The sequence below is a fragment of the Plectrocnemia conspersa genome, unplaced genomic scaffold, assembly GCF_051122295.1.
Source record: "Plectrocnemia conspersa isolate PC_06_02 unplaced genomic scaffold, ASM5112229v1 ptg000013l, whole genome shotgun sequence".
Taxonomy (NCBI): domain Eukaryota; kingdom Metazoa; phylum Arthropoda; class Insecta; order Trichoptera; family Polycentropodidae; genus Plectrocnemia; species Plectrocnemia conspersa.
Window position 1 is genome coordinate 22,761,046 of NW_028277177.1, and position 24,046 is coordinate 22,785,091.

General features: G+C 26.0%; 1 protein-coding gene across 5 annotated transcripts in view; it reads left to right on the plus strand.

The window, feature by feature from the left end:
• The first annotated feature begins 357 nt into the window (after positions 1-357).
• LOC148227629 (very long chain fatty acid elongase 7) overlaps positions 358-24,046 on the plus strand; it is a 30,352-nt gene continuing 6,663 nt past the window's right edge. Inside the window, exons 1-7 of one of the 5 annotated variants that reach the window (XM_088202431.1) lie at positions 2,549-2,684; positions 12,747-12,887; positions 17,168-17,424; positions 19,073-19,263; positions 19,329-19,409; positions 22,109-22,271; positions 22,335-22,471. In XM_088202431.1, coding sequence (XP_088058557.1) covers positions 17,325-17,424; positions 19,073-19,263; positions 19,329-19,409; positions 22,109-22,271; positions 22,335-22,471 — 672 coding nt within the window. In that variant the 5' untranslated portion in view covers positions 2,549-2,684; positions 12,747-12,887; positions 17,168-17,324. Of the gene's footprint in view, positions 684-2,548; positions 2,685-12,746; positions 12,888-16,828; positions 17,094-17,167; positions 17,425-19,072; positions 19,264-19,328; positions 19,410-22,108; positions 22,272-22,334; positions 22,472-24,046 lie in introns of those variants that run through there. The other 4 variants (XM_088202429.1, XM_088202428.1, XM_088202430.1 and 1 more) reach the window with 4 other exon arrangements.

Consider the following 24,046-nt stretch of genomic DNA (forward strand, 5'->3'; position numbering starts at 1 on the left):
TCTCTAAGACAATATTTATAATGTAATAGTTTTACTAAAATAGCATATAAAAATCATTGTTTAGTTAGCATGTTAATTTATTAGATATGTTCATAAAAAAATTTTTAAATTAATTTAATTCGATCTACACCTTTTGCTATCAATATCAATTCAGCGCATATTCAAAGGTTAATAAACTCCCACTCTTATAAAATTTGTTGATTTTAAATTCCATAGAACCTACAACTCCATAACTTGTTACCAACTGATATAACGTAATACTTACGTGCATTTAATTAATTTTCAGGTATTACCGGTAGATGCTTCTGCACGTCACGCATTAAATTCACGATTTTCACACGCAAAGCCAATCAATGTGGAGCGAAAATAATATCAAATTGCATATTTCGCATTCAGCTAGTTCACCATGAGTGCAATAATATACGCCAGCTACTTCTTGATATATTTCATTTTGCTATTGGTCGGAGGCATATGGTGCTACGAAGACTGCTACGACGTCAACGAAGACACTTATTATACTAACACGGATTACTACTGATACCAAAATATCGCACGGTGATATTTTACCCAGATTAAAACTTCGCCGTGTGTTTTGTTGTGTTAATGTGTGTGGGTTATTGAGTGTTGTGTAGCAGATACGTAGAGCTTAAAAGGAAGCTGCAGTAGATCGCTCGATTTTCCCGGTGAGTACACATCAATGTTTTTCATAATTATTATTATAACATCATAAATTGCAAATGAATACATTGTGAATAAACATGTGTTGTGAATAATGACCCTTAAGGTCGTACAATATGTTTGTGGAACGAAAATCTTGCAATTTCTTTCGATGATTACATCGACTTAGTTACAATATCAAGCTTAATTGCAATTGCCATTAATTATTAAAATATATAATAAATAGATTACCTTTAAGTAAACCAAACTTTATATATATATATATAAAAGTCGGTCAATTTATATATTCAATGATGAAAAAATACAGAGAAACTTACTTTTAAAACCACTTTTACAAATTCTCTAATTTATTTGGAATACAAATTCTAAAGATGCATTTATTATGAATATAGTATTTCAATTTATATATTTTTACTAAAAATATATTATACTGATCTTTCATTCACGTTTACTATTTTATTTAACGTCATATTTGCTCTTTTTATTGGTTTTTTTTTATGTCATATAAAATAAGTCTTAAACTCAAAAATATCCATATAAAATTAAAAATATTACACTTATTTATGAATTGTATCAATTGTATTAAAATATCCGCGATTCTAAAAAATCATAAATATATTAATTATGCTAATTATTTTATACAGTTTTTTTTTTATATTTTAAATATCTTTTGAAAAACAGACATATCTCCTTTCAGCGTTTAGTATTTCAATTATAATCGAGGTTGAACTGTTTTTTTTTCTGCGGATAGAATAATTGCTTTGTCACGCAGTTAAAGAATGGTTTATTTAACTTTTTTATTAGAAGACCTCTATGTGATTTAAAGAATCACTGCAAGGTCAATGAATTTACAAAAGACATTAAACTATGTACAAGTTGATATATCACCACTTACATCCGGAACATTGTTATTCTTTTTAAGAACAGAAATCTAATCAATTTTATTGAATAAAAATATTTTATTATTTGCGGTATTTCCAAGAATGAGATTAAATATAAATGCGTCATATTTATGTTGCGCAAATTTGTTTGGGGTCACCCATATTTATATATATGTATATCTTATACGCAAATTTATGACTAGTGTTAGTTGGAAAATCCTTGTTGGACATAACAATTTGTACTTTTTAACTTTTAAAGGAAGTTTTTTTAATAAATACAATATTACGTTTTAGATGAATCATCCATCTACAAATTGTAATAATTTGCTTGCAAAAAATAATACAGATTGAAGACGGATGACGTCAATGAACGAATAAAAAAGGAACAGCAGCAATGCAAATTATTAGTTGGGTTGTGCGACCTGAGTTGAATATAAAAAATATATTTTTTTAATGAGTAAATAGAAACGCTATATTTTTGATTGAACAGTGAAATTAACTGACTTAAGCATAGAAATTATTTATTATAAATATAATAAATTAATTATTAAAAACGCAAATAATTAAATTACAAAATTACTGTTAAATGATTATTATAAGAAGTGAAAACTCAAATACTGAAAATTCTAATGTAAATATACATAGGTGTATAACTAAGAAATGGCACATAAGCTTTTCCTCTTAGAAGCTTTAATTTTTTTAAATGTTTTTTTGTATTATACATTGATGCGATTCTCAATAATACTTACTTATACGATTATGATTTAAAATCTCTATTCAACTATAATAATGATCTATTATGCTCGATACGCAGTCGCAGATCATTAGCGTTGCTCATTCTGTTTTAGAAAAAAATTGGGATTTACATGCGGTTAAAATCGTCTCTGGAACATCAAATTAACTGTCTGAATTGCGAGCGAAAAAATGCCAGTGTTACACGGATGCGATTGGTTTCACTATATGAAGCTTAACTTGGTTGTTCTCGGTTTAGTCTTGTGTGGGCAGAGCCGCGGCTGGCGTCGCTTTGCCGGCGGCCTGCAGCTTACAAAAGGGCGCCTCGACGCCATATGTCAACAGTGATTTAGTTTGTGATTTAATGTGATTTTAATAAAATCTTATACACAGGTATAAGTTAATATAATTTTAATATTAAATAGAATTTCACTACTTCAAAAAAATATTTATTATAAATAATTTACATATAGATTACTCACAATTAATTATTTTCAGAACATATTTTATTGATAAGTGAAATGTAGTATTTTTTTAATATTATTTTAAAGTATTTAATACCATTTTTATTTTTAATATTAATTAATTAGTAATTATTTTTTTCATATATAATATTAAAAATAAATATGAGTGACTTCTTTTTAATGTTTTAATTCTATCTATAATATTAATAGCTGTATATGAATTTGTAAAGTATATGGATTTCGTAGCTTAGAAAAAAATACGTTCTATTTATTCGATTGCTAAAAGTTTGTCATACACTTGTGTTCGTTTTGTTGTATTATAGAATGAATCAATCCGTTGGTAAATCGCATTGTATAGATTTTTTATTAACGTTCATTGTATACCCGAAAGTATTAAGAAACTCATATCTGAAACCTATATTTAAATAACAATAACGTAACTGTAGTTGCTTTAATTTACTATCATAAAAAAAATCACAACACCAGTAAAAAAATGTCCAGCTCGTTTATAAACGTACTTATGAGTACTGTACACATCCTGGATAGTAAATTTACATAATTAATACTATTTGTCAATGAGCAAATAAAAATCGATAATTTTTTTCATTTATATAATAGTGTTATGTACATATTCTCCGTGTGACATTTTGTTCATGGCTATATAGTACAATTTTAGAGCCACAAATGACTAGTGTGATTGTTGATATTTTATATCAGCTCGTTAGTAAAGTGTCTTTTGATTTAAAATATTTAATAACCAAGCGTAATTGTATAACTTTATCTTATCAGTATGTCAGGTACACGATGACGTATACACATCTATAATTACACAATGTATATAAATGTCACACTTGCGTCGGTGTCTTTTTCGCACATTCTAAAGAAAAAAATACGTAAAAATATACATTTTCAATGAGACCACAATGCCATTGTCAATATTTGCCCATCAATATTGGCTCTGTGGTCACAGTAACGTAATAGCTGGTCAAGAATATTCAGTAATGTTCATTGTATATGTCTAAGGTATATGTCTAATTTTCTCTTTTTCTTTGTCGGTCGACACAGCCTTCGACGAACGATCTTGGCGCACTTACACAGCGTTAATTTTCAATATGATGGAAAAAATATATATAGCGTCCTCCACGCTTGTAATTATTCGCCATTAGCCTATCGAACAATGTTCCAAGCGATTGAATTCAGTAATTAGTGGAAGAATTTGACGCTAGATTTGTAATTGATGTTGTGTTACAATATTATTCTTTGTTTTTAGATAACAGAATTTATTCATTCTCTTCTTTTTTACTACAATTAATAATTGTGCATCGTGATTTGATGTTATTAAATAAAATCAGCATTGTTTCTGTAACTATTGTAATTTGTCCTAATAAAAACATGATTTTTATAAATGACATTTTGCACTCTTTGTGTCAAATTAAATGAGCCATTAGTCTTTCGTTTATTATATATCGTTAATACGTCATTAACAATTCACGTTAATGACGTATTTATTGACATACTTTAACACATGTTTAATCAATTAAAAGAATAGTTTTGAATTAGAGATTCTGAAAATTATACGAGTAAAATTTTTGCTATAAAAATATTAATAAATGGTTCATATACTATTTATTGTATATTATTTGCTATTGGAATAATAAAGAACCTTTTTTTTTGTAACCTAATTGATTGACAAATTGATTATGTTTAATGTAAACTATTGTTTATATTGTTTTAAATTGTAAAACATAGTTTATAATATATCGCAAATATCTTTGTTATTTTATTTATTTAGTAGACCACTATTTTGTGACATGTTTAGTATTTTGATGTAAAAATTAATAATTAAATATTTTTTGCTAGTACATATTACGAAATATACATTAATTTTCAATGGTTACAATTTTATTTCTTGTTGTTTTTAAGGAAATTTAAATTCAGTTTATATTATTACATATATATGTTTTAGATTGCAATTAAAATAAAAAATCTATAACATAAGCTTTTAACAACAAATAGGTGTATATTAGGAACATATAAAAAAAAATATTATTATTATTTTTTAAAAAAGTTTGTTCATAAAACTTGAAAACATTTTTTTTTAATATTTATGCTTAACATTTCAATAAAGCGATTTACTTTTACAGATGACATACTTATTTGATAGGCGAAATTTCAACCCAATTTTTTAAGGAAAATGTATACTATTATAATATTATAAATATAATATTTTCCTTTTATTTTTTTAGTTAAGCTAAGTATTTTTAAAATATCGATAAGCTAAAATTATTCTACTAGCAATTACTATTTTATAATAAAACAACAATAATATTGTATAAGAACTAAATATATATGTAGTTATGTATATTTACAGTGTTTTTTTGCAAAAAAATAATAGGTTTTTGGTTAAGAATTAAATTTTATGTAGGAAAAGCAAAAAAAAAATTATTATTATTTATGGCAGATTAAACGTTCTATGTACATATTTTTTAAGCTAAATCTAAAAAAATATCTTCAAATAGATTTGTAATTTGTGTTTCTTTTCGATAATTTATTAAATATATTTTATAAGGAATTTTAATTTCTTTAGAAATTTTCTTATATATGCTGTATAAAAAATGATAAATCCGTGCCAGATGCTTAAAAATATTTGTGCTTTCTTAAAAGCCTCGTCAAAAGTATTTTTTATTAATCTCCTTACTATTTTAATCGGTCTATTCATTGCATTAAAAATCTAAACATTACATTAATAATTAAATAAAAAGAAGCTGCTCCACTTGGAAAAAATTGTGGAGCCCTTTTTTAGAGTTAAGTTATTAAATTTGCCTATCGGAAAACTTATATCTTGTTGTTTCAATAATTCAATGGTATAGTCCTTTGATTATTCGCGTCCATTATAACAAAACATAATCCGATTAAAGTTTGTTTTCTTTAACCAATATCCAGTTCTCTCTATCTACTATATTTTACTGTAATATTATAATCACATTCTATATATTACAAGTATATATTCACTAAATGTATTTTTATGATATTTTTGAGAAAAACTTAAGCGTTTAATTTAGATACATTTTAATAAATAATTATACGAAACATTAAAATTGAAGTATTATTTAATGGCATATGTAAAATTTATTTTATGACGTGTTTTATCTAGTTAATAATAATAGAGTAATAAATATTTTATTTGTCTAAGAGATGTTAAAAACTAATTTGTGCATATATTAATATGTATTATGCTTCAAGTATTTAAACTCGTGTCATCTGTAGTGAAAATCACACTTGGCAGGGGCAAATCCGGTTTCGGTCGAAACATCTGAAAAATGGTGACTTTGACCCAATCTTACCTATAATTGTACCGTTTGTAAACCTTGTGTTTATGAGAGCCCATGCATTTCGTAACACACGCCAGTTGCACAAGAAAAGCACCTGCGATTAGGAAACGAAACTGTAAATCTATATTTATTTACATATATGTACATACAAAGCTTAGATAATTATTTGATGTAATTATATTTTTTTGAATTGTAGGCATAATAATATTTAATTGTAAACAGCGTCTACACTGACGAAACAGTTAATTAGTATCGGAACCGGGTTGCGATTCAAGCGCGTCGATGTCTATTGACGTTTAACGGAAAACTCGTTAAAGAATCGCTGTAAAAACAATCGCTCTTAACACATTAGCGCTTGTTTACAATATTTTTATTTATTTTAGAAATCGAAACCATGAAAAAAATATATTAAAATGATTCAATGAGTCGCTCTACATTTATTATCAGCTTGATTGATCTCTTCAAGTATGCAATATAAAAACTGTCCCCTTTATGACATTGTATCTTGAAACAAGGCCTGAAATTTATTGAGTGAACATATGGTATGTTTGCATGGTCACACTTGCTACACGTTTCGCTGAGAACGCTTTCTCTTTCACCTGAATCATCAGCCGAAATCTCTCAGTCGATGCAAAGTTCAAGTGTGTGGCCTCGCGGCGAAGAAGTCTGACCTACATTTATTATCATAGATTCTAAATCTTTTAATAATAATCAGATTAAATATTTACTTACATTTTATTTGTATCTATTTATATTTTTTTTAAATATTTTTGTATATTAGTATTTAACCAATAATTACTATGTAATAAATAAATAAAATATAAAAACATATTTTTCTCAAAGATATTGATTTATATTTTATCTATAATTAATTTGATGTTTATAAATATAGTATATACATTCCAATTACTACAATTAGTGTAAATTACAATTATTTGTCAGATATTGTAATTAAAGCTCTTATTAAAATTATTATTTGATGCATAAGTTTAGCCATATTTTTATAATGCCTCTAAATATTTTGTATTGATATTTAAAAAAAATATTATTTAAGCGTAATTTTCATACTATTAAAAAAAACTATACAAAGTATTTTTTGTATTGTAGTTTTAACTGTAATAATGTATTAAAAAAATCATTTTTAAGATTATCCAAAATCTCACATTATATTATTTTTTAATATAAAATACTAATTCGCGACTACACAGTTTTACATTCACTGAAGAATTCGTAACAAAATGAAACACACCATGCAATCACCGCTCTTAATGACTATTTTGGCAGCCAAAATGGTGTTTCGTGACGTATAACATTGAATTTTAACCACATTGATATTGATTTTCAACGTTGAGTGAACACAGAGTAAATGCTTCAATAATTGCGCTACAAAATTAATAAAACAAATAAATTGGCAATCCGTGAAATGAGTATTTACATACGAAATAAATGTGATATACAATTATTTACTAAAAAAATATATATTGATAATTAAATAGGAATAAACTAAAGTAGGACGATTTCGATTTCACACACACTTAATCGATTTATTGCGGATTTTTTAAAACTGAATGATATGTTTTTATAACAGCTTTCTTTAGTTTAAAATAAATAAGGATAAAATAAAGTAGGACAATTTAAATTTTCCAAACTTTTGTGCTATTTATTACAGAGTATTTTTTGATAATATGTTTTTCCTCATATCAAACCGTTAGTTAATAATGGTTATCTATTTAAGTAAAAGCCAATAGCTTTGAACTTGTTATGAGACCGTGAATCAAAGGCCGGCCAAAAAGTTGCGGGTCATTGACGGCACATGCTTTCTAATAATATTTTCGATACTTCGATACGTTATAGAAACCTGTTTTTTCTCATTGTGATTTTGCATAAATTCGACTTTTACTCTTTATGATTATCAATTTTATTTTAGCTTAACTAGTTTGGAATAAAATATAGGTATTTGTATGCATATGACAATTTAGTCATACAGATAATAAATATGGAAATGTCACAGGAATTATTTGAGATAGCACAATCTAATTATCAGAATAGTGAAGTCAAATAATAATTTTATTTTGGCAAATAATATTCGCAATGCTAAAATATTCACAATAAATGTTCCAAAAAAAGCGAAATGCTGAGATGATTACCATGTTAATAAATTATTGTAATATAAATATTTATAAATACTTTTACGTTGTGTTTAGTGCATTTTTTCATATACTCTTAAATTATAATTTACAATCACTTTTCATTGAAAAAAATAATAATGTGAGAATGTTTTTTTTATTGTATACAATATATTTCTACGTAAATTACGGTTTATAGACAATATTTAATATTATAATCTTGTTGTAAATTTCATTGATTTTAATAGGTGTTAAATCTAAATACAATATTAAGAATGTAGCATTATTATAAAAATACATTGCTTTTAATATACTATATATAAATGTAAAAAAAGATTTTTTAACATATTTTTCTCGATTTTAATTACAATTCTGTAACATTAAATTTAATTTTAGGTTTTGTATAGTATTTGTATGTACCCAGAATTATCGTAAAGTGCAATAAGTCAAACTATTCTAGAGATTCTTAACCCAAAGATTTTTTTTCGAATAATATATCTAAGTAACACTGTTTTTAAATATATAGTAATAAATTTACAGTAAATGTACCTAATTTTACATAAAGCCAGATTATTAAATCTTTGTGAAAAATAATTATTATTAGTGTTATTATCAGTAAAATGCATTATATTTTCATACACACAAACTTTAAAATAAAATAATACACAATAAATTGTCTATACATTATTATAAACATATAAGGATTTTTATTGTAAATATTTTACTTTCTCTTCTTTAAAATTTATTCTCATAACCAGAACTGAATAGTTCAAATTTTATATAACCAATGAAAAAATGTCTTTTGCAAAATATAACCGATACATAAAAATACTTTTTATAAACTAATTGTTTTATTCGTATAGTAAAAAAATGCTTTGCAGTGTTGTATTATATTATTTTTTAATAAAATGCAATATTTTAATTTGGACAATAAGCAATTCTTGTAATGTATATATATTTTTTTTCTCACAGCAAAAATAACATATTGATAGTTGTCTTTCAGCAGATTACTTGCTAGTACGATGGATGAATTTTTAATCTGTTCAAATATTGTTAAGCTATATTTTAATTGTTTCTTTTACACCGATACAGTTGCAGTCACTTAATATATAATTATTAGACACAAAACAATCTGAGAAATTTATTCTGATATCTCTCAAGCATATTGATAGTAGATATAGAGATTACAACCCAAATCTAAGCTCCGTAATACCACGTTGGCTTTATTTTGTGACTTGAACTGAATTTTGTTCTATGGGCCAGTAACGACTGTGAAATTGTCCCAGATGTTTTTTGTTTCAAATATGCATTTTCCATTTTCCGTTAAGAGATACCGAAGCACAAGTATCATTGTTCATAATAAATGTAACACAGATTGATTTAGTTTCATCAGCTCTGATTCGCCATTTAGAGAGGCAAGCTCGATCTTTTTAGAGATGATATTGCAGTTTCTTTTATGCAATTTTGGGTCAGAATTGACGCTTTTATTGTAGTGTCGTCAGCAAATGTAGCAATTCTTGTTTAGTTTGTGATGATCTATCGTGTATAAAAAATGGAGCATCGGTCCAAGAACGCTTCCTGAAGCACACCCAGTTTTTGGTTAACTTCTCCAAAAGCGTAGGATTAGATTATTAATAATTTGTTGTATGGAAGCTTAATTTTCTCTTAATTTTGTGGAGTAGTCTAAGCTGCCACACTTTGTCGAAAGCCTGGGTCTATATCAAATGATACGGCTGAGCAAAATATTTATTTTGAGTCTTCGTAAATATATTTTGTCAATTTATGCACTTGCTTTATTGAGTGTTTATTACTCAAGCCAAATTAATAATTTAATATAGAGATTGAGTACCTCTTCATTCACTTCTCATATTTTTGTCATAACTGGTACGATACTTATCGATATTTTGAACAAACATGTAAAATTAAAATTAATAAATATTCGTTAATAAATTACTAAATGTCTTTATAAATTAAATATATATTTTTTATAAATCTTATAGATTGCAAATTGATAATAAAAACAATTTGTTTAATTGATCTTTTCTTATTTAATATCATATTATAACTATAGTTATTATCTTGTATAGCTATATATAATATGTTTATGTATAATAGTCGACAGTGAAGAAAATCATGAACAGTTTAACTTTCATCAAGTGCATAAATTATAAATATGAGTCAATGTATCGCGCTCTAAACCAGATTGGCAAACTCACTTTCCTTGAACTGAAAACGAGCGAATTTCCCCTCACCGAAGAAATGGCGACCGATTTTCCTTTTAATTGAATACTTGGAAAAGTAAGCTTATTGGTCAATAGCTCGTTAAACCTGCGCAGTTGCATCGGTCAAAGTTGTTCAAATGTGGGTAATGATACCAAAGAACTATCCGATTAAACCAGTATTTCCACATTCAATTGCACTGCTTGCAGTTTAAACAGTTTACCCTCTGCTTTCCACGATTGGGTAACCGCACATAATTCCTGCATGCCCATATTTCATTTTCCATTTTCATTCACGTGGCAGTCGCCGCTTTGTAAACGTGAGTGTTTTGTGAGAAATATTTTTAGAAACATTGCTACGCGCTCTTAAACTGTTTTGCATGGCTTCTCAAAATGAGAATTTTTCTTTAAAGCCTGTTGAGATGGTCTTTAGTATTTTATTTATAGCAATTGTATGTTTCTTGTATGTTTTTTATAACCATTAAAAAAATGTATATTGTTTAAAACAATTTAAAAAAAATAACTAAGCAGTTATCGTGAAAGAATTATACGCCAATATTAGTATGTTAAATATTTTTTTATAAAAGCGTTTTCTACTTAATATAGTAAATACTCGATTATACACAATACAGAAATAATTATTGCAAATTATTAAACATGTGTATATTTATAGTCACTGATAAACAACATGGATTCGGATATTTACGATCTACTGTTTAATATAATATGAAAGTATTTTTAATACTACTTTGCAATATAAATTTACATTTAATATACTAATGTAAAGCTCATTGCAGATCGCATTAATTGAAAGCAAAGCGTAGAAAGTCATAAAATTTATGCATTTGTTAAAAAAAATTTGCTGAAAATCTTTGTTATTTGCATTTGAGCACATGCGAATATAGTGAAAGTATAATTTTAATTGTCATAAAATAAAATTGTCATTATCTCGTCATAAAAAACTTTCTACGAGCTTAACTAATAACATATCGTTATTTTTATAAAAAACACCGACTTTATTATATTATGTTATTGAATTAAAACGAGGAAGCTTTTTTGATTTGCTCCATCAATGCATACTTATTATTACGTATGATCTCATACACATTAATTGTACACACACATGCAATGCAATAACATGATGCAATAAGCAAAAACAAGTAAATCAATCATGCGTTTATGTATGATTGATAATTTTTCAATGACTTCCTTTTATACCTTTAGCTAAAGATAAGTCAACGCTTGAACTTTGTAAGTCCCATTAGCGATTTGCAATAAGCGTTGCGAATCTAGGTGAACAGGAAAGAAAATTAAGTTTAATTTTCTAAACATTAGCATTCGCGAATAAAGCGATGTACTTTGTAATTCAAATGCAATATGAAGGTATACAATTCTTGTGTATTGCCACATGATTATTAACGCACATTAACATGTTATAAAAAATGTTAAATATTTCTGTATTTTACATTTTATTAATAGGGCAATAAAAATAAAATAAAAGTAAATAGAATTTATTTTTAAATCGGCTCATATGTCGGTAACCTGTTCATACTTATGGACTAAAGAAATTGAGAGCAGAGACCCTTCCTCTGCTTTTCGTGTAACTGGTTTTGTTCATACCGATAAACTGACTCAATGTTTTTTATAATTTAATTTAAGATTTGATACTGTTAAATATTTTTAATTGTAATATTTAAATAAAATATTTATATAATATTATATTACACTTTTATTAAATCAAAATTAACATATTATTTCATGATATTATTTAGGGCGATAATATTTATTTACCTTTTCAGTTTCATACGTAGCAAAGCAATTAACTTATCTTTTTGTTTTAATTATTTGTTGAATGCCTTTTAATCAGTAAGATTTATTAATGTGTTGTCTATTAATAATTGATTCTCTTAAAATCAATTTGATATAAATATTTAATAAAAGAAACAGTTAAAAATTTTATTACCGCGCTCGCTTCAAAATTTAAACGCTCTTCATTAAATTTTTTACTCTGTAAATTATATCGCTTTATATAAACGGTTTTTAATAATACACGTAAACAAAGGAAATATATTTAATTCAAATCAATACAAATTAAAAATTAAGTTTGTTCGATTTATTTCGAAGCTCCTATGTACTAAATTCTTTTGTTTTAAATTTGAGGCTCTGACTGTCGACCAATGAAAAATCAGCATTTAAATATAAAGCATGTTGCCTAGTAACGTGTCATTTGTTTTTTATTAACAATTTTTATTAATTATTTATGTGCGTTGTTCGATTAAACTGAATCAAAATATTCTGATTGTAAATTAACTAGGTGTGTTTTACCTATGAAAATTAAATATATATACATAATTCGTGTATGGATTATAAGTATACATTGATTTAACTATATAAACAGTGTTCGTAATGAAATCTTTAAATTTTGTGTTCCGTCTACAGCCTCCGATACCAAAAAGTGAGTATTTGATTTGCAATACTTAAACATTATCATTGCTTCTTAAAAATAATAATAGTTAAAGCTTTATATTATACAATAGTTAATGCAAGTGTATCTCAAAAATATGTAAAAACGCAGATTGTGTAGACTGAAAGCATTTAAAGAACTGTTGATATAAAGCATATTCAACTTGTATATTAAAGTTTTAATTACAAGAAATACTGTCTGTGAGTACAATTAAAGCTGGAAATATAACCAAAGCTAGTTAGTTCTCGAGAGCATGTTTTAGAAAATTTAATTGTGAATATAAATAAGCAATTATAAAAATGAATTGTAAATATAAATGATTATAAAATATTATATTACATATTTTTAAAAATAACATAAATGATTTAGTTTATTTTCTTGCATATCTGGAATTTTCAAGTATTTTTAATTAAAAAAATATTTATTTACTATTGAAGATATATTGATATTTATTTTGAGATATTTTACTAATATAAAATACATAAATTTTCCTAACTAACTACCGCACATCGTTAAATTTCTCTAATAATTTAACATTCTTATTACTTATAAATTTATGTTTTATTGAATGAACACCTTTGAGTTCTTGATATTAGATCAACTGTTTCAAAGCGTTTCGCAAAAATAGGTTCTCAAAAAGGACAACAGTATATATATTTTTATTTTGCTTTGCATTTAAAATAAAGATAGTTTTGTCTTGCTATGAAATTAAACTATTACAGCACGATATATCAGTAGTATTAGCCGATAATTAAAAGTCTCAAAACATAGGTTCGAATTCTGCATAAATCTTATTATTTTCAAATTTTTAGTAAAATGATTAGGAGAAATTTATAATTTCTACTAATCATTTTATATAAAGTTTAATGTATCTAATGGATAGTATTACATATGTGATTTAAACATTGCTACAGATAAGTTTAAGAAACACTTTTGTAAATGCTTGAGGCTATTTATTTCTTCAATAAAAATATAAAATAGTTTTAGTTTATTTTTTTGTAAAATTATATCGTTTATAGTGGCTTTATTACCTACATTTTTCACTTCTATGCAATTAAAGGTAAATAAAATTTGTTCCCTGATTCATAATTTCATTGATGAATATTTTTTTAAAATACTCACAATATTTTTTTATAACTTAGGAAAACCATACAATATTTTTTGTTAAAAATTTTATTGTTGCAATTTTAAAAACATGTAGTTATTTTAAAACACAGTTGCATTAAAGGCAATTAGTTAAAAAGCGACAGATCAATTCTCTTAAAACATTGTTTGAAAATATATGTTTTATGACCGACTCTAGGAATCACGATTAGCAAATATTTCCGATTAACAAAAAATATAGAATGCAAGGATCAATGACTTTAATGTTTTTATATAAATGATTTATAAATTATACTACGATTAGATTTTTTAACTTTTTTCAAAATAAGAGGTAAAATATTATGTAGTGGAATGTGACCATTTAATGAGCATACAATAAATATTTTAGGAATAATAGTAATAAAATAAATACATAATTGTATGTTTATTAATTCTTAATGGTAATTAAATTAATTAAATTCACATATATTTTTATTCATTGAAACTTTTTTTCATATACAAAAACTATATTGTAATAATGTAAGCACATACTGTATATTACATGTATTTTTTCCTATGTCCAATTTTTTTGAGAATTTGGATGAAATTAGATAATTTTTTTCATTCTCGAGTAATTAAAATTAAAGTAAAATTAAAATGACACTATAAGCAATTTTTATTTATTTATATTTCTTAAAAAAAAAAGATTTTTAATTCAGCAGACTCATTATTGTTTACTATTTTATTTTATATGGTTTAGCTTATTAAACAGAAAAAATATTAATAACTGTTTACTCAGTAAAAATTGTTATTTGTAGCATTATTGATTAAATTAACAATTTAATATTTCACTTACATGTTTTAAGAAAAACTTTTAAACATACTATTGCTGTTCTTTTAATCGTGGGCTTGGCATATAATATACCTGCAATCAAATACTATGTTTATGATCATCTTTTTTCTTTCTCTAACGTGATTTAATAAACGTAGATAAAATTACAATATATATATTTATATAATGAATTGCAGCTTTTATATTTTTGCGCCAATATATAGTGTCAGGTCTTTCACATTATTTTCGTTATTGATTTGGCACGATTTAGATCAAAGCTTAATTTTACACAGTCGTAGAATGTAAGTCAAAATAACTATGCAGACTTTGCTGTATAGCGCAAAATACCGCTGCGGTCAGTTGCAATTGTGACAAAAGCAATTCGACCCATAACGGCCCATAAATTACTAAAATATAAATTGGAACGTTTAGGATAACCGACTATAATTGTTATTCTTGAGAATATTAAATTGGACATTTTTTTTAATAATGCAAAATAATAATTCTTTTTATTATTTATCTATTAAAATTGAATTTTAATATCATTGTATGTGTATTGTCATTCTGTCGACACTGACACAATTTCACTTTCGAACGTGGTTCATTTTTCTTCCGCAACACTTCAGAAGAAAGTTCTCAGAAGAGCTGTACAGCGGTAGAACTTGATGTACGGCCAGATGATTTTTTGTGTTTGAGAACAAGTTCTTTTTGTCTGCCTTTTTTTAATATAAACTCTCATTGATTTTGCTATATTATATCGAAGAAGACATTCTAACCGAAGCAATGGGCTCACGAGAAATAATAGGAGCAAAAATTCAATTAGGCACACGCCTGAAAAATATAATAAAAATAGTACGTAAGAATAATATTTTATGAAATTTTATTAAATGAACCAAGAATAAAGTGTGCATTTGACATTTATTTATACAAAGGCAAGTCTTATTTTTGCTTGAATGACACCGTTTCCAAAATTATATTTATTTGAAAGATTCAACTCAATGAATAATATATAAGAGAAAAGTGAATGCGCGCATCATTAATATTTAGAAGAGATACTTAATGCATTTATATAAATTAATAAAATAGAAAATGTTAAATATTTAATATCATGCGAATTTCGTAACTAACGTAAGAATCGCACATTCTATTAAAATACACGTATGTTAATTTTTGAGCAAATTTCACTTTTAATTTAAATATAGTATTATACCATGTTTAATAAATAAACATATGTATTAATATTATGTTGATAAACATTTTACTAAATGTGTTTTTTGGACAATATCAGACAATAAAAATATTTGGTGCAACAAAGAAGCGACGTAAAATAAAATAATTTATATGAAGGGCATGGCTCACCTTAACCCACTTGCACTCAATGTTTTCGGAGTAAAATGTTGGAAATAAAAATTTCGTCACATTCTTGCGAAACCTGAATCGGATCGCATATGAGTAACCAAATAAACATGACCTATGACCTCGTATAGTATTTATTAAACAAGATAAAATACTTTTAGGTATTTTAATTGCCTTTAATATGTTTTATTCAGATTATCAATAATCAATACTTTCCACACCTCATTTAAATTATTATTTAAGAGCATTAATTTAAAAATGATGCAAGATTTTTATATAACGTTATAATATTTTCTGTGTTACCGCCTTACAAAGAGCATTAGAAATTACATTGATACTGTTCGAATAAATGGAGAAATGTATCGATTTTTTTTTATTATAAAAATGCGAAACATTGTACGATTGACTTTCTATATGTTTGATTTAAAATATTACGAAGAAAAGTATTAGGTAACAAAACATAACATTTAATATATTCATATAATATATGGTAATTAATTTAATTATTTAATCTTTGGTGGTTTAGTGTTGAAATATTAAATTTTTAGGTGGAAAGGACGGCTGTGTATTAAAAGATTATTTTAATTTCCGAGTGAATTTCACTATCTTCAGACAGGTTCCGTTATGGAGGTTTCGTGTGCCGAAAGCAGATCCGGCCATCGAGATTTTGCCATTCGCGTTCCGACTGTCACGGGAGAGGTTTGCCTCTCTAAATTCTCGGTTAGATTAACTGGCGATGTCGGACAGTTAACCGGCGCTGAAGCTCCGGAAGCTTTCGTCCCGCAAATATATAATTAATATTTATTCAATATAAATGTGTGCTAAACAAAAATCAATAAATTTCACAAGTATGCCACGCGTTCAGTTTAATTTATGACGTTAAAATATTACATTTAAACGAAAATGATTCATAAACATAAATAAAAGTAATCACCTTCGTTGTTTTTATTAAAGATTATTGATAAATAAAATAAAAATTATAATCTTATTTTAATTGCAGGAAGTGAGATCGACGCATCGGCACAGCGCAAACCCGCGATCGTCGAATTCAGTTGGAAAATCGTGATTGATTCTATAGTGTTTTAGTGTTTAATTTATAAATAGTGATAAAGTTATAATAAATATTCTGTGAAAAAGTATTTATAAAATCAGCCAAAATGTCGGGCTTTGTGAAGATTGCTATGGACGATTATTACTCTGATAGTAACTGGACTACTTTAATAAACAAGTACTGGATGCAAGCGGAGACGATAGCTGGTAAATGATAAATATTTTTTTATTATAGTATATTTACATACAAGTTTATAAATCATGTTATTTTTACTAATTTCATAATAACACATTGTGTTAGAATTGTAAAAAAATATAATAAATGTAGCAAATACGTAACTAAAAACCGGTTCATTTCCTAAATTTAGAATTGTCGAGGCGACATCCGTATAGCTAGTGTTAAAATATTGAAATTTATAAAAGCAAATTAAAGCCCTAAACTATTATTGCTTATAACATAGTTTATATTGTAGTTGTGCAAGCTTTTAGTCAAGGAAAATAAATCAGAAACAATTTTAATTTCGAAACTGTTTCATTTTGACTTTCAATGATTATAACATAGGATTAAAACCCATGAATTATTATTCATGTGTGAGAATAAACATTATTTACAAAAAAGCTTATTTATAGTTTAAAAAAATTATATCGTAATACTTAAAAAAAAAATTTTGGTTGTACAATTTGTATATTGTTAAAATTTTATACTTTTTTTTTATTAATGTTTTACTAAACATTTTCTTTCATTGGAGCAGCTTTGTGTTTATTAGATTAATAATTATACAATCTTGATAATGTTGAGAGTTCTTTGTTTATAGTAATTCAATCATATTGCTTCAATATCTTTTATCTGAGCCATGAACATCTGTAAATCATTCATCTCGTTTTGAGCTACATTTTAAAGTGACTCAGTTTTGTGATTAGCATCTGATAAAATTACGTCCTCTAGAGTAGTAATTATATATAGCTCTGTGTCTCCACGAGAAATATTATCTTCATATATATAATATATTTAATGTTTCTCCTAATTTATAGAGAACTAAAGATAATTTTCATTGACTTTCACTATTCATACTTTGTTTTATATGTCAATTTTACTATACTTTGTTAAGCTTATTTCACTTATTTTTTGGTATTATCAATAAGGATCGCTTATACATATTTCAATTTTTCTATTTCGTAATTATCTCACCTCTCTTATTATTTTTAACCATATATTTACTTTTGTGTGTATTGATTTATTGACAGAAGCCATTGTCTCAGATTGTATAATTATCAGCATCTTCAACATATCTCAAAGGATATATACGTTTAGCTTATTATTATTTTTAGAGCATATTGAAAAACTTTTTTATAATTTATATTTAAATATGTGCCTCTTTCGTAACTTCTGTATTTATTTTGCTTCACCCTGTATAAAACATACATCTAGATATATACAATTTTAAAATGTCAGTGAACTGACAGCCTTCTTGTTTTCTTTTTGCGCTGGTCAGTGATTGTACAAAGGCCGCTTTTTCGACGCGATAATAAACTAGACATTCTCTCCTAGTTATATAAACGTACAATGACATTGTAGCATTGTTGAAAATATTGACGTAAATATCTCGTACGCATAAATACATATAAAATCGATTAAAACTATACAGTAGATTGTATAATTACACTCAATACGTCTTTCACAAATTATTTATTGGCGTCACAAACTATTATTGTTAATAAACATTAACATGCAATTAGATTATCAGTGACTTTATCATAATTCATAGGAAGTGAATGAAGTGTGATAAATATGAATAAACATCTACCAACGTCAATGAATAAATTAATCAATATATGCTTTTTTATTTATTTATAGATCCTCGTGTACATGGATGGTTTTTTTTTGAAACCCCTTTGCCCACAGTGGCAATGGTACTCATCTATTTAGCTTTTGTTACGGTTATAATCCCTCAATATATGGCAAATAGAAAACCATATAAGCTAAAAAACACACTCATCACATATAACGCCTTTCAAGTATTATTATCTTCATATATGTTTTACGAGGTGAGTTGTACTTGTAATTAAATCAATTAGTCAATTTATATTAATCAAGTATTATTTAATTACAGCACTTAATGTCGGGTTGGTGGAGTGATTATAGTTTAACGTGTCAACCGGTAGATTACGGAAACAGCGAAACTGCTACTAGGGTGAGTGATGTTTTTTTAACTATGTATGTAAATGCTTCGTTGCTTTAATTTAACACAGGCTCACGAATATTTTTAGAGCATCAAAGTCACGGTGTGTCAACACCTAAATTTTTTAACTTGATTTAAAATAACCCAATAATTCCTAACGTTCTAAATCACTAACGAGGCATTAATTGTAAAAATAATTCATTATAGTACTTTACACGAATTAAGTCATTAATTTAATAGCTTATGTAAATATAGTGTTTATACCAAACAAATTAAATAGCATTGTAGGTTACAAATAATAACACGTATTAACATTCGCTGTAACTATAAATTACATGATGAAAAATTGATGAGTCAGAGCTTAAACTAATGTTTTTATTAGGAAAAAACCGTTACATATAACCATAAAATATATATTGTTCATTATTATTCTCTCGGATAAAATTTAAAAGTGAAAGTGATTAGATAATATATTAAGATATTTAATGATTTTCTTTTCAGTTTTGTATATAAGTTATTAGTGGTATAGCGAATCATTAAAATTATGCAAATATATTTATCTTAAATCAAAAGTTGAAAGTTTGAATTGAATAATATTGTATAAGAAAATTTAAATATTACGTAAAAATATATTTTTCCGATTAATAATTTTGATGTAATACAATATTTATATACGAGTAAAGCTAATTAAAAAAAAACGTCATGCGAATCTCATTCACTTTACCATTAATAATTAGTTCACTAATATTTGTATTATATGTATATGATATAAACAAAACACGGTACAATAAGGTTTTTCCCTTAAATATTTTCTACATTTTTTTATTTTTTATTTTATTTCAGTTGTGTAAAATACAACTAAATGCAATGGTAAATAATTTGTATATATAGTCTTTAGGCTTTTAATTATAATTATAAAAAATATAGATATAGTTTTTAACTGCTCTACTATGCTCATTTTATATTGCATGGTTTAGCTAAATTATATACTAACATAAAAAATAATGACAATTAATAAAATTCATGTTATCTGTAAATACCATATTTTTAAGAAGTTTTCTAAATTAAGTCATTATATAGTATGTTTATACTACTGTTGATCATACCTTTTGTGTAGTATAGATCAATTACGTGCAGATAATTCTAGATATGAGATATAAAAGAGAGATGATGACCTCAAAACGAAACTGATATTCGCATTCAACTAGACAGCTACTTTCACTATCAAAATTTTAATTCATGTCCGATCAGAGATTGTGTGAAGCGTATTCATAAATAAATTTCAGATTTTCATCATTTTATTGCTGAATGAAAGCAACGTAACGGTTAAACAATTCTTTCGCACAAATGTAGTGGAAGTAAGAGCAATAAAGCCTGAGGGTTTTCAACCGTGTAAACGTATGTGTGTGTGTGTGGTTTCGAATGAAAAATAGCGAACGATGAATAAACTGAATTAGTAACCATTTATCAGTTATTATTTTAGTGGTAAATTATTTTTAATTGTTTAGAAAAAAAAGACTATGACAAAATGCTGTATAGTTTTAGAAAAGTGCTGATTTATAATCGAAAGTAGATAGTTTTTATGATATATAAAAAAGTTATATTGTGGTAAAATGTAAAACAACTTCCATAAACATTTTTAAATGTGTCACTTGTTGTCGGTTGATGATTTCGTTGAATTTGAATTTTTACTTTCCTTGTGTTCATTCTGCGTGAAAAATATGTATTCTTGTATTATAAAGTTTTTAGTAAGTGCGACAATATATATATAAATTAACTAACACTATATTAATTAAAAATATTCGCTATTTTGTCACAAAGAGAATCAAGTCATAATCAATCATTATTTATTTTTTGACATACTTTTCATGAAATTATTTATTTTTTTCACACGTTTATAAAATTATTTTATTCGATTAAATATTAAGTATAAAAGCGATTGATCAAAAGTATATTTTTCGCTTTTTATTATTTTAGATTATTATAATAGTTATCAAAACTAATACAATGTACATTTATTTATACAATATTTAGTGATTTATTATTTTTTTTTATTTAAATTTTATATTATATATGTATAAAAATTTATTTTCTCATTTAATAAAAGTTGATAAATAATTATATGTATAATATATATATAGGTTTATTAATTATTCGTATCTAAATAATTGTTCTACTATATAAGTGCTACAAAACAATTATTTTATATAATTAAAAATCGAAGATCATAAAAATCAATTATTTTTTTAAAAACAATATAAAAGCACAATGTTAAAAATATATTATTTAAGTTTTAGTATTAAATATTTTTAAAATACAAAAAAATGATTGATACTAACGATTATTAAGAAAATAAACATAATTATCGGAGTATAATCAATTTAATCTCTGCATTATAAAATAATTATCACGTTTATAATTGAGCAATTATGTATAAGAAACATGTCGAATATTTACATGTTTGAGAACCATTGCGTTCAAGATCACGGTCGCAGCGAAAATGATTTCAACGCGCGAGAACGAAACCTGCTCAACACACTTTCTAAAACCGCACAAGAACGTTTCCTTTAGCAGTGACGTATGTGTACGCCTATATATATACTTTAAGCAACAAAAAGAAATGCCATAAAATATTTATTGATACATCCTATTGTTTAAAATATTTTTTTCCTTATTTTATGATAATATAACTCATATGTTTTTATTTTCAGATGCTGCATCTGTGCTGGGTATATTTCTTTTCAAAGCTCTCTGAATTCGCCGATACAGTTTTCTTTGTGTTAAGAAAAAAGAACAGTCAAATTACTTGGTTACATTTATACCATCATAGTTTAACGCCATTCGAAGCGTGGGTACTCGTGAAATTTATTGCAGGTATGTAATTCATAAGAATATGTTCTTATACATTTTTTTTAAATGTACTATTTTAATTACCAGGAGGTCATGGCACATTCTCAAACATCATTAACAACCTGGTGCACGTCATAATGTATTTCTATTATATGGTGGCCGCAATGGGACCAGAATACCAGAAGTATATTTGGTGGAAGAAGCATCTTACGACTTTACAATTGGTAAGTATGCAGGTCAAAATTAAAAAAATGGCATGCCAAATTTCAGTTGATTAATGCTGTCAATAAAAAAGTGCAATTTCGAGCGTCCAGTGTTTGCTCATGACAACTTTTTTTTTCATGATGTAAAAAATAGCTATAGTGAAGCTTTAATGGTTCGAGATTGCATGTGTCAAATTTTGATGCTTAGTATCCCTAAAAATTGGGTTAGGACAATATAACACGATTTGTAAAAAAAAAAACATACTTTCTATTTTTAAGTATTATGAAAAGTAATACACTATTATATACCATTTTTAATATGGTATTTAGATATATGGCATAATCCTCTTTTAAATAAAGTATATTGTTAATTTTGATTTGCAGTTTTTTTATACTAAGGAAAACATATTAATAAAAAAAAGTAAGCAAACAATAAATTATTTTCGATAGTGTTATTTAAAAATAAACTACTATTGATGGTTTATTTATGCAAATACAATTTTAGAAATGCTTGATTATGTAGTCAGATATCAAAACTTTTTCTGAAAGATTTTTTCTATTCTAATAAAATTTCAATAATTGATTTTCTTGCTAAATAATTATCGGTATGTTTGAGTTCTTTTTAACAATATTACATTGTAATAATTTTTTATAAACATATTTTTTTATATATACACGCGACTCTTAAATTTAAGGTGTGCCATATTTAATATTTATTTTCAACTAACGTCTTACGACTAGTCTTTTAAAATGATGTAAAATATATTTGTTTCTCAAACTAAAAAAAGATTATATTAAACCATAAAAAAATAAACATAGGCTAGCATATTGTCATGTAATCGATATTAACTGAACTTTGTCTGATTCCATAACGCTTGCTTGTTCTCTATGTTCCTTTTTATTAAAATCGAATGTATTTTTACTATTAAATTGATATTTGCTGACTTTATATTCAATTCAAAATTAAAAGTATACAGTATAGCTCTATAAATAATATTATTTATTATCTGTATGAGATTTGATACTTTCTATACAAGCGTCTAACAATGACTGAGAGTCCAAGGACTAGTACCGTCATGCAAATTAAATTATATCTGATCATACGTTATTGTATACCCATACTGTTGGAGTACCTCTAAATGGGTCATAAATGTTTTTCTTGTCACGTGTGTTGAGTCAAGATTTTTTTAAATTTTCTCGTGGATCGATTGCAGGTCTACAATTAGAAACGATAGAGGTAGAGCGCAATCGAAATTATTGACAAACCCTATGTAGAGGAAATCGTATCTGTTCATACGTACCGAGTGGTTTTGCAACAGTTAGTGGATAGTAGTCTTCTAGACATCTAGACTATTAAGTGGGCGGGAGAAAGAGAAAGTTCAGTGTAAACGTGTCAAGTTCGTCCGGCAGCCTTGCTATTATTGACGAAGGCAAAACCTCGTCATCTCTGCAAAGTACGAAACTTATTTAAACATCCGGGGAGCTATCGCGGAATTTGCTCTTTGGATGTGTTTTCAAAAGTTTCGAAATCACGCGCCGCGTTGCAGAGTGGCCGTTTGGAATGTTTGCCGGTTTTAAAAGGTTTAGTAACAACAA